Here is a 12,670-nt window from a genome sequence, read left to right as displayed (position 1 = left end):
CACATTTATGACGTCAACATGAGATTACGTCCCAATTCCGCCATATTTTTTCCTTTCAGTTTGAAAGAATAAAGTCCTTGAGAATGAGACCCACTTTCACAAAACAGTGTTACCTTCACGTTAACAATATAGTTTTACTCCTACATTACTGATGTTGCCCTAATAAGCCCCGTCACCACCCAGTAACACTCTTTTATAAAGACCAAATCACTTTGTGGAATTCTTCACCAGTCACTTATCTTATCTCACCGTTGTTAAGTACAAAGCATGGCTGAATCAATCATAGTTGTTCCTGAGAAATACGAATTGAATTTCAACTGGGATTTGAACACCAATTCTTTTGAAGCGAAAGCAGATATAAAAATTAAGGTAAATAAAAATACTGTTTTGTTGCGAATTTTTCTTTTTATTCCTAAAAGTATTCAACTCTTTGCTTGTCCAAAGCATTTTCACAAGTTTTTTTTACTAAACGTCCATGTCTGTTTTCAGTATTTTAGTTAGATACTGTTTCATGTTCTGGTTAATATAAAGCTTTTTTTCTTTTCGAACGTCCAGAATTACTCTGGCAGCTGAAAAAAAAATTCATTGAGAATTCGTATCATATACTAGCAGTATCGCCTGGCGTTGCTCGGGTTTGTTTCGCCTCTTTAGCATTGGAATTTTTGAAAAGTAAAAGTTTTGCATTATGTAGCTTGTTATTCTCTTTAAGTGAACATTTTTTTCTGGTTGAAATACACAGTCAAAAAATAGTAAAAAAATAGGGATTTTCATAGAAAAGAAGCACCTTTTTGATATAAATAATTTTTGGTGTTAACATGGTCCGATTTGATTTTTTTCTTCTACGGAAGGAAGAGCAAGCCTTCTTCTATCATACTCTCAATTTTGGTCAACTTGCACCGCAGGGTCTTGGAGGAGATAGTGTTAGTGAAAGGCTACCAAACCTGCCATACACAGACGACTTCAATACAGAGAGATGATGCATGGATAAGACGGCAAGCTGGCAGAATCGTTACCGCGCCGAGAGAAAACGTTTAATAGCATTTCTTCTGAGTTTGCGTTCTGAGTTCAAATACCACCAAGGTCGATAAAAGAAGTACCAGTTGAGCACCGGGGCCGATGTAACCGACTTAACCTCTCCCCCGAAATTACTGGTTCTATGTTAAAATTTGAAGCCACTCTATGGTGCATGGACACCAGAGAAATACGTCATGTGTAGCATATAGGATCATATGTTCTTAGTTATCTAAAGCTTTCCTTTCATAAAGTTAATCTGGTTGTTGAAAAAATTGAGGATCTTTTCTGTTTGACCGGCAGTTTTTTAAAATAATTTCCACGTAACTAAACACTTTTAAACTTCGTATACTGGTAGAATGTGTTCATAAAACATCTTTTTCTCTTGGCTTTATTGAGAAAATTCTATAGTTTGTAAGATATTTGTTGTTTTTTTCTTCAATTTCTGCAATTCCAACCAATCAATGACGTCTATTGAGGTAAAAAGCATTCTGTGCCGTATGAATATGTCCCTCATTTAAGAAACAGATTGGGTTTATTTACATTTCTGAAGAAAAAAGATACCCTTCACCCCACCCCTAACCCTAACTCTAACTAACTCTAACCCTAAAAGAGATTGAAATGCAATAGATCGATACTAGGGTCATAATTATGGGTGACCCCGGATCAGCGCTTAGAAAATGCATTTATATTTAAAGCAATCCCAGTTGTAATCTTCATGTCATTTGTTCGGGCAGAGTCTTATTACGATAACAATATCTTACGTGTCATTTGGCAGTTTTTAATTATAGATGTTTTTAATTATATGACACCGCTAGAAAAAACTGCCGTTCAAACCGAAAAGATCCAAAATTGAAAATGTTTAACATTTATGATGTCTTAACGTCTGGGAAATATGTTTAATGTATTACATTTAATCATACGTTCTGATTAAAATAAAGCATTGCTTTTCCTAAATCCCAAATTACTCTAGTGGTTGAAATAAAACAGGAATCATATGTATTGTATACTAGCAGTATCGCCCGGCCTTGCTCAGGTTTGTAAGGGAAATAACTATAAAGCATTTTTAGAGAGTTATAGCCAAAAAATAGCAAAAAAATGGAAAAAAATTATGGTAAATTTATTTTTTAGTTAAAAAAGGTGGAGTTGCGTCCCCTAGATAGTTTGCGGTTTGTGTTTCTGATTCTCGACCCCATGTCGAATTTATCGATTTTTTTCAGAACTGGGGGAACTTTTCAAAATTTTCGCTGCGTTAGTTTTGAATTATGACATTGGGCTATGTGTGTGTCAAGTTTCATCAGAATCGGTTGAAAGCTGTGGTCAGGGTGAGGGTACAACCTAACAGACACACAGAAACACGCACAGACAAACTGCCGTTTATATAGAGAGAGATGATACATGGATGCCATGGAAACATGCCCTGTGTATAATATGTGAAACACAGGACAGGTAAAGGGTTAAGATTGTCATACTTCTTGTTGTTGTTGTTGATGCTGTTGCTGTTGCTGTTGAGCGAACGGTCTCCGTCCCAGAGCTCGCAAGATGGGAGAAGTCCGAAACGTTGTCCTTTGCTATTCGTAAGACCCGCAGAAGAGAAAGCAGGTCAACCCCCGACACCGAGAGCATCGATGGATGGATGGATGGATGAATGCGCATCCAGGCTCAGCGGTTGCGTAGTAAATCGGGGACAAGAAAACAGGAAGAAATAGTGAGAGAAAGTTGGAGCGAAAGAGTACAACAGGGGTCGCCACAAACCCCTGCCAGAGTCTCGTGGAGCTTTAGGTGTTTTTGCTCAATAAACTCACACAACGCCCGGTCTGGGAATTGAAACCGCGATCCTCCGACCGCGAGTCCGCTGCCCTAACCATCGGGCCATTGCGCCTCCACTTGCTGTTGTTGTTTAGACCCCCGGATCAGCGCTTAGAAAATGTATTTATATTTAAAGCAATCCCAGTTGTAATCTTCATGTCATTTGTTCGGGCAGTCTTATTACGATAACACTATCTTACGTGTCATTTGGCAATTTTTAATTATAGATGATTGATTGTCATTTGGAGATGATTCGGCTATTATTTCTAGCAGGATAAGGCGAACCCTTCCCGTTTTTTTCTTCTTTTTTATAGCTTTGTTTTGTAAGGAATAAAGAACATTGTCAGAATATTTCAGAATATTTCAGAATATTTCTACCACACCACCGAAGTCGACTTTGCCTTCCTTCCTTTCGGAGTCGATAAAATAGGTACCAGTTGAACACTGGGGTCGATGTAATCGATCTGGCTCTTTCCTCGAACTTGCTTTGTGCCGAAATTTCAAACCAATATACTTTTACCAGAGCGTGTTACTTAAACAAAGCATAATATAGTAATGTACGGACGAATATAACTGCAAAAATGTCCTTTGATGTTAGAATTCGGAGAAAATAAAATACATTTCATGAGTAATAGATAGATATTAAGATAAGTTGGGGGTTTTTTTATCAAAAACTGGAATATAAATCATAAATATCTGATTCATCTTTTGTTTTTCTTTTTGGTTTGGATCATAAATTTATATTTTGAAGTTCCTTGAAATTACATACTAGGGTTGCGTTCACAGGTAGAATTTTTGCTAATTCTTTTGAATGGAAAATAAAATTTATCTTTTCGGATCTTTTCGGTTTGAACGGCAGATCGAGAAATTAATTTTTTGTAACTAAACACTTTCAAACTTCGGACACTGGTAGAATGTGTCATATAAAAAATCTTTAATTCTTAGTGTTGTCGAGTACAGTTTGTATTTTCAAAGTTATTTCGTCTTAAATTCGTCGTATTTCGGTAATTTCAACCAATCAATGACGTGCATTCACCTGAATAAAATTGCTGCTGTTGTTTTATATATATATATATATATATATATATATATATATATTCATATATACGACGGGCTTCTTTCAGTTTCCGTCTCCCAAATCCACTCACAAGGCTTTGGTCGACCCGAGGCTATAGTTGAAGACACTTGCCCAAGGTGCCACGCAGTGGGACTGAGCCCGGAACCATGTGGTTCGTAAGCAAGCTACTTACCACACAGCCGCCCCAGTGTGGCTGCAATCAAATAACAGAAACGAATCAAAGATAGAAAGTATTGATCGGGGAAGGGAACCAGGTTGTCGTCTAAGAAGGGGTTAATAAACCATGAAAGGATTAGCCCACAGAAACTTGATATATCTCTTCTGCTCTTACTCTCAGGTTGAGCAACCGACGCAGTTTATTGAACTCAAGGCTAAAGATCTGTTCTTCAAAGATGCTCACTTCACAGGCGTTGGTAAGTAATTCTTTGAATTAATCCCTAACAAAAGCGTAGTATCATCCAAAGCAGATACCGCTTGATTTAGTGTGTGTGAGAGTGTGAATTAGTGAGAAAGAAAGCTTTTTTGTCACAGCACCCGATACGGGTCTGGTGGAAATTGGAATAAATTCCAACAACAAAGAATTCTATTTCTTCATATTTAAATGGTCCTAGCAAAATTGCTTTAAAGGAGAGCTGGAATTATGAACAGCGTAAGACAACTATATATATATATATATATATATAGAGAGAGAGAGAGAGAGAGAGAGAGAGAGAGTTGAGGTTCGTGAAGCAGAAATTTATCCGAGTTCTGATGCGTTTTTTGAGCGACTCAGAGTACAAGGACCATTCTTCAACGAAAAAATAACACCAGCCTATTGTAGGACTGACCCGGAGTTGCGATTACTCAATATTTCATTGGCACGAAAACACGTACCTAATCGAAGATATATATATAGTCTGAGTCAGATGCCATGATAGATCGTTAGCCAATGCACAAATTTTTTTCTCTCCTCGTTTGTCTCCTTGTTTTTTCTGTGTCCCTTTCTGTAGAAGAGCGTAGGCTCGAACCGTAAAAGACTTTTTCTATTCCTGAGCGCTATACTAATACATCTGTTTGTTTGTACACCACCTGCCTTCGTCTTTTGTTTTTTTCGTAACTCTCCCTATATATATATATATATATATATATATATATTTAATTTAATAATATATATATATATAATTTAAATTCAATTAATAATTCGAGTTATGGTTACAGTCAATCTTCAGGTTAATTGAAATATTTTAAAAATAATCAGAAATATTTAAACAATATTTTTAAGATATAAATAATATAGTGATTTTACTTATAATAAACTCTATTATCAAACTAGAAACTTAAAACTTAACAATTATGATTATATCAAAATCAATTATAATATATATATAATATATATATAATATATATACTAGCAGTATCGCCCGGCGTTGCTCAGGTTTGTAAGGGAAATAACTATAAAGCATTTTTAGAGAGTTATAGCCAAAAAATAGCAAAAAAATGGGGGAAAAATGATGGTAAAATTTTTTGAGAGTTAAAAAAGGTGGAGTTGCGTCCCCTAGACGGTCTGTGGTTTGGGTTTCTGATTCTCGACCCCATGTCGAATTTATCGATTTTTTTCAGAACTGGGGGAACTTTTCAAAATTTTCGCTGCGTTAGTTTTGAATTATGACATTGGGCTATGTGTGTGTCAAGTTTCATCAGAATCGGTTGAAAGCCGTGGTCAGAGTGAGGGTACGAGAAAACAGACACACAGAAAGCGCACAGACAAACTGCCGTTTATATAGAGATATATATATATATATATTATATAGTCACCATGATAGATCGTTAGCCACTACACATATTTTTTTCTCTCCTTGTTTTTCTGTGTCCCTTTCTGTAGAAGAGCATAGGCTCGAAACGTAAAAGACTTTTTCTATTCCTGAGCGTTATACTAATGCATCTTTTTGTTTTGTACGCCACCTGTCTTCGTCGTTTGTTGTTTCTTTCGTAAACTCTCCCTATATATATATATATATATATATACAATATATATATATATATATATATATATATATATATATACATATATATATACATATATATATATATATATATATATATATACATATATATATATATATATACATATATATACATATATATATATATATACATATATATATATATAGATATGTATATATATATATATATATATATATATATATACAAAACATATATATACTTATATATATATATATATATATATATACATATATACATATTATATATATATATATAATATATATATAATAATATATATATATATATATATACATATACATATACATATATATATAGTTATTATTTTTTTTTTTGCACTTCATATAAACACACAATGTTGACCTTTTGTCGTAGATATGTTACAACAAAAAGCTGAAGTCATCATCAACGAAGGAACAGAAACTGCCGCGTTGAAATTCCCGTACGAACTCAACGTAAGTAACATCCTTTTCCACTTCACTGTGCAGTCCATTTGGTCATTAACGCAACACGTCCATAAGATATTTTATCCTGACGTATCCTGCAGTGTCTTGATTCTTAACAGTCACAATTTGGTAGAAGGATATGAATCACTTTACCCGTGTATCACCGAACGACTGTCAATAAAAAAACTTAAATTTTAGCCTACAGATAATCTGCGATAACCAGACCTGGACATGAGTTTTTCTATGCATGCCGAAAAGTCTCTTAGATAACTGAGACACGTCAGGTATTGTAGTCCTGCATAGAACAAAAATGGAAGCTCTCCGTCGGTTACGACGACGAGGGTTCCGGTTGATCCGAATCAACGGAACAGCCTGCTCGTGAAATTAACGTGTAAGTGGCTGAGCACTCCACAGACACGTGTACCCTTAACGTAGTATCTTGGGGATAAAGCGTGACACAGAGAGTGACAAGGCCGGCCCTTTGAAATACAGGTACAACAGAAACAGGAAGTAAGAGTGAGAGAAAGTTGTGGCGAAAGAGTACAGCAGGGATCACCATCATCCCTGCCGGAGTATCGTGGAGCTTTAGGTGTTTTCGCTCAATAAACACTCACAACGCCCGGTCTGGGAATCGAAACCGCGATCCTATGACCGCGAGTTCGCTGCCCTAACCACTGGGCCATTGCGCCTCCACTAGAACAAAAATAGCGAAGGCGCGTTGCTTCGTGGTTATGGTATTCGGCTCAAGATCATAAGCTTGTGAGTTTGAATCCCGGCGGTGCGTTGAGTTCTTGAGCAAGACACTTTATTTCCCGTTGCTCCAGTTAACTCAGTTGGCAATAATCGGTTGTACCTGTAATTCAAGTGGCCAGCCTTGTCACGCTAATCTCCCTGAGAAGTGCGTTAAGGGTACGCGTGTCTGTGAAGTGTTCAATTATTTACACATTAGTTTCAGGAGCAGGCAGTTCCGTTGATTGTATCAGCTGGAACACTCGTCGCCGAAACAGACGGAGAACCAGACCAGGCCAGAACAAAAATAGTAGTAACTTATTCCTCAAATAGCGTTTCTACGTGTTTGCTTGACCAGCTAGAAATAGTAGGTAAATCTCCTTCAAACCAAACCTGACCGGCTTGAATAAGTGGCCGACACTTTACACAGAACAGACATAAATAACCACTTGTTCATCAAATACAGCTTCTATGTTGTCGATTGACCTGCCAGAAAATAGTAGCCAAATCTCCTTCAAATTACACCCGACAAGCTTATTTAAATGAAAGACACATTGGCTATTGTAGTCCTATGGAACTATCATGGCTGGAATGTCTTTGATCATAGATATACTGAATTTGGACTACAACAAACTCAACGGCACAAACAGAAATGTGAAATTTTCCAAGATGAACACCCAACCAGCTTAGATAAGCGAAAGACGCATTGACTATTGTAGTCCTGTACAGAACTATAAGGATGGAACTGTTACGGCAGGAATGTCTTTGATCATGTTCCTTCTTGAGCCATGCCAGGCTCATAACGGCCGGTTTCCAGGTTTGAGTGGCGTAGAAATTCCCCAGCTGGACGGGGCGCCGGTCCGTCGCAGGATTACTCATTTTTGCTAGCTGAGTGGACTGGAGCAACGTGAAAATGAAGTTGTTTTGCTCAAGAACACAACGCATTGCCCGGTCCAGGAATCGAAACCACAACCTTACGATCATGAGTTCAACACCCTAACCACTATCAAACAACAAACTCCACGACATAACAGGAATACGAAATTTTCCGTGATGAACACACACCCACTTTAAGGTTAAATATTTTTGGAACGGACTTAATTATTATTTGAGAGATAAATAATTAGCAAGCTGGAATCTTGTTTATGACAGGTACAAAAAAATATCAATTAAATATTTCTATACATTGTCAATTTATTTTAATTACCACTTGTTTTTTTTTTCTTTCTGTTTCATTGTTTCGTTTCCCAGATCGTGTGTAAGCTGAATTATGACAAATTCTAAAGGATTATAATAATTAAAGAATTAGTTTTAATTAAGCTGAAATTATAGCAGTGCTGTTAAGATGTACTTAAAAGCGAAAATATCTAATCAATTTTAAAAAAAGACTCCGCCGGTTACGACGACGAGGGTCCCAGCTGATACGATCAACGGAACAGCTTGCTCGTGAAATTAACGTGCAAATGGCTGAGCATTCCACAGACACGTGTACCCTTAACGTAGTTCTCGGGGATAATCAGCGTGACACAGAGAGTGACAAGGCTGACCCTTTGAAATACAAGTACAACTCATTTTTGCCAGCTGAGTGGACTGGAGCAACGTGAAATAAAGTGTCTTGCTCAAGGGCACAACGCATCGCCGGGAATCGAACTCACAACCTTACGATCATGAGCCGAATGCCCTAACCACTAAGCCACGCGCCCTCATTCTAATCAATTTAGGAGCAATAAAACTGCGGAGGGAAATTATCATAACATAAAAAAATAAGCGCCAAGTAAAATTTCCTAAATTCACAGTTCATTTTTGAGTAAAGAGCTACTTAGAAAATATATTCTTTTGTTCGCTACGTACAACATGCGAAATTTTTGGAGAGGGGCCATTCGATTAGATCGACCTCTGTACGCAACTGGTACTTAATTTATAGACCCCGAAAGGATGAAAGGCAAAGTCGACCTCGGCGGAATTTAACTCAGAACGTAATGACAGAAGAAATACCTATTTCTTTACTACCTACAAGGGGCTAAACACAGAGAGAGAGAGCAAACAAGGACAGACAAACGGATTAAGTTGATTATATCGACCCCAGTGCGTAACTGGTACTTAATTTATTGACCCCGAAAGGATGAAAGGGAAAGTCGACCTCGGCGGAATTTAACTCAGAACGTAATGACAGGAGAAATACCTATTTCTTTACTACCTACAAGGGGCTAAACACAGAGAGGACAAACAAGGACAGACAAACGGATTAAGTTGATTATATCGACCCCAGTGCGTAACTGGTACTTAATTTATCGACCCTGAAAGAATGAAAGGGAAAGTCGACCTCGGCGGAATTTGAACTCAGAACGTAACGGCAGACGAAATACGGCTATGCATTTTGCCCGGCGTGCTAACGTTTCTGCCAGCTCCCCGCCTTAAAATTATAAAATCTTTTCTACTCTAGGCACAAGGCCCAAAGTTTTGGGCGCAGAGGGCCAGTTGATTAGATCGACGCCAGTGTGCAACTGGTACTTAATTTATTGACCCCGAAAGGATGAAATGTAAAGTCGAACTCTTACACACACACATATATATATATACATATATATATATATACACACATATATATATATACACACATATATATATATACACATTCATATATATATATATATATATATATATATATATACATATATACATATATACACATATATATATATACATATATATACACATATATATAAATAAATAAATGGAGTTGAACGCAGGTATTATTCAAATTCTTTCATTTCCAACATATGTTTCGAAGACAACATTGGTTTTCCAAAGGGATAAAGCGGTCTAAAACAATGTAATCCTCTCATCAGGGAAAGAAAGAAATAAACCAAACTCATTAATAAGACATTTTAACAGAATGGGATGGATGTGTATAATGATGAACGGAATGCTATTAAGTTTTTTTTAAACAGTTAGCGTATAGAAAGAGGAGGGTTAAAGGAAAGAAATAAGCAGAAAACTAATAAATGAGAAATATGGAGCGATATGTGAATTAAATAAAAGCTTAAAAGCTTGGAAATAGATATATCGAGTGGAAGTGAAATGTAAGAAGAAAATCAATTCTGCCAATGATAAGCACGCTATATGAACGTGTCTACAAGGATATTCTTAGAAAAAAAGAATACAAAATAGTTCAGTATTACAGAATTGGCAGAATTCTTTGCCTTTATCATAAGGGAATGAAATAGAGAGAATCAACCAATCTAAATTAAATTGTGTATTATTGTTTTTTAGATACCAAATTAATTTACTAAGTCCTGTACTGTTGCGTTTATTACGCATTTATATACGTACGTACATTCAGATAGATTGATAACTGAAACCAGTTAGAATTGCATATTGAAATAGAACACAACTTTCTTAACTATACATGCGTATATGCGTAAACGTTCTCACATGAAGACCTGTATGGGTGTATACATGCATATACACATGTTTATGCGTGCATGTCTATATTTAAATATTTCCTTCCTAAGCCACTTTTTCTAGTATATGTGTGTGTATACTTGTATAACTGGCTACAGTTCTTACTAAATTATTAATGTTTGATGTGATAGGTGTAATTAATATTTTGATATGCTCTTTTGGTTGTTTGCATTTTGTTATGACGTTTTCAATCTTGTGTGCTCTCATCCTATTTACATGTATTTGTTTGGGTTTTTGTAGTTTGTTGTTAGTGTATTGTTATCTTCCCACTGTGGAGGCGCGTGACTTACTGGTTTGGGTGCCAGCACCATGATCGTAAGATTCTGGTTTCGATTCCTGGACCGGGCCACGCGTTGTGTTCTTGAGCAAAACACTTCATTTCACGTTGCTCCAAAAAAGGAAGGCGGTGAGCTGGCAGAAACGTTAGCACGCCGGGCGAAATGCTAAGCAGTATTTCGTCTGCCGTTACGTTCTGAGTTCAAATTCCGCCGTGGTCGACTTTGCCTTTCATCCTTTCGGGGTCGATAAATTAAGTACCAGTTACGCACTGAGGTCGATGTAATTGACTTAATATCTTTGTCTGTCCTTTTTTGTCTTCTCTATGTTTAGCCCCTTGTGGGTACTAAAGAAATAGGTATTGTTGTCTTCCCTGGCTCCTTATCGAAGTTCAGGTCATCTCTTTGTTTGAAGTTCAGGTCATCTCTTAAAATGAATTTCGTTTGGTGAGTGCAAGGTGACAGAAGCTTGTTTTCTATTTTGTATAGGAAGCATATCCATTGTGTAAAAACATGCCTCATTGTTCAGATGTTATCAAAAGAATTTGATTAACCAAGAGTGCTTAGACGTCAGTGTAAATCTAAGTAATACAAACTTAAATTCCAAAACTTTTGATACAAATATTTACTTTCTATAAATGTTGAGCAGACTTTTCTTTCTTTTGGCTACCGACCTAGAGACACGCATACTCACAAAAACTAATGTATATGCGTGCGTACATTTATGTAGATAAGCATTGAATAAAAAATATATATATATATATGAACACACATACATGAACACACATACATGAACACACATACATATACTTGTATACTTTAAAAGTGTGTGTGTGTGAAAGAAAGAGAGGGAGAAAGGGATTAGTTTCAGCTTTTATATTCGATATTAAAAATTTATTGTTAATACAATCGATGGGAACAAAATTAATTTGAAGAATTTTGAGAAAACAAGTCAAGATTACATCGATTTTAAATTTGCTTAAAACGTAAATATTTTATTCTAGCTTTTGTGGCAAAATAATTACCATTGATTTTTCTGTATATATAAATGCGTATGTGTGTGTGTGTGTGTGATTTGTGTACCTACCACCAGCAGTCAATAGCAATTTATTTCAGTTAAATCTAGTTAAATCGCTGAACAATTTATTACGTTTTCGCTCACCTTTCCCACCTTTACCAAAAACACCGATTCCATGATGAAGAAATCAATGAATCCCATCGACTTTTTTCTATTTTAGGTTGGCGATGGTCAGTTGAGGTTGGCATACGGTGGACGAGTAAATTATTTCAATGGCGGAATATTCTTCGGTAGATTTAAGAACGACAGCAGTCACAGTAAAGTAATTGCAGCTGATCTGAAGGTGAATTTTATTTTCTGTCTCGCTCACCACTATTTTTTTTGTCCGTAATTGTTTGTATTCTATTTTATTTTCATCTGTTCTTTTCTATTTTCTTTTTTTTTTTTTTTCATTTTATAATTTTGTATGTCCGGTCATTATTTTTATCTTTCTATTTCATTTGTCAATCTCAATTTATTTAAAGCTAATTAATTGCGGAAAATTCATTTTGACACTAAATAGAATCTATTTCGTATATATTTAAATGTAGAATCAATTGGAAAATGCACATACACACACACAATTTACACGTATATATATATATATACTTGCATATACTCATATGTATGTATATATATATATATGTATATGTATATATATGTATATATATATACCTACATATGTATATATGTATATATACAATTGTATGTATGTATGTGTATATACACAATTTACATACATATATATATATATATATATACTTACATATACTCATATGTATATATATATATGTATATA

General features: G+C 35.7%; 1 protein-coding gene across 2 annotated transcripts in view; it reads left to right on the top strand.

The window, feature by feature from the left end:
- Nucleotides 1–203: 203 nt before the first annotated feature.
- LOC115223635 (puromycin-sensitive aminopeptidase-like) overlaps nucleotides 204–12,670 on the top strand; it is a 67,509-nt gene continuing 55,042 nt past the window's right edge. For both annotated transcript variants that reach the window (XM_036512463.1, XM_036512462.1), the window contains exons 1-4: nucleotides 204–369; nucleotides 4,236–4,311; nucleotides 6,275–6,354; nucleotides 12,053–12,175. In XM_036512463.1, the coding sequence (XP_036368356.1) occupies nucleotides 268–369; nucleotides 4,236–4,311; nucleotides 6,275–6,354; nucleotides 12,053–12,175 (381 nt within the window). In that variant the 5' untranslated portion in view covers nucleotides 204–267. The remainder of the gene's footprint in view (nucleotides 370–4,235; nucleotides 4,312–6,274; nucleotides 6,355–12,052; nucleotides 12,176–12,670) is intronic.

This window comes from Octopus sinensis, linkage group LG23 (assembly GCF_006345805.1).
Source record: "Octopus sinensis linkage group LG23, ASM634580v1, whole genome shotgun sequence".
In the NCBI taxonomy this organism is placed as follows: Eukaryota; Metazoa; Mollusca; class Cephalopoda; order Octopoda; family Octopodidae; genus Octopus; species Octopus sinensis.
Note: the sequence above shows the minus strand (reverse complement) of the source record. Positions and strands in the feature narration are given on the sequence as shown.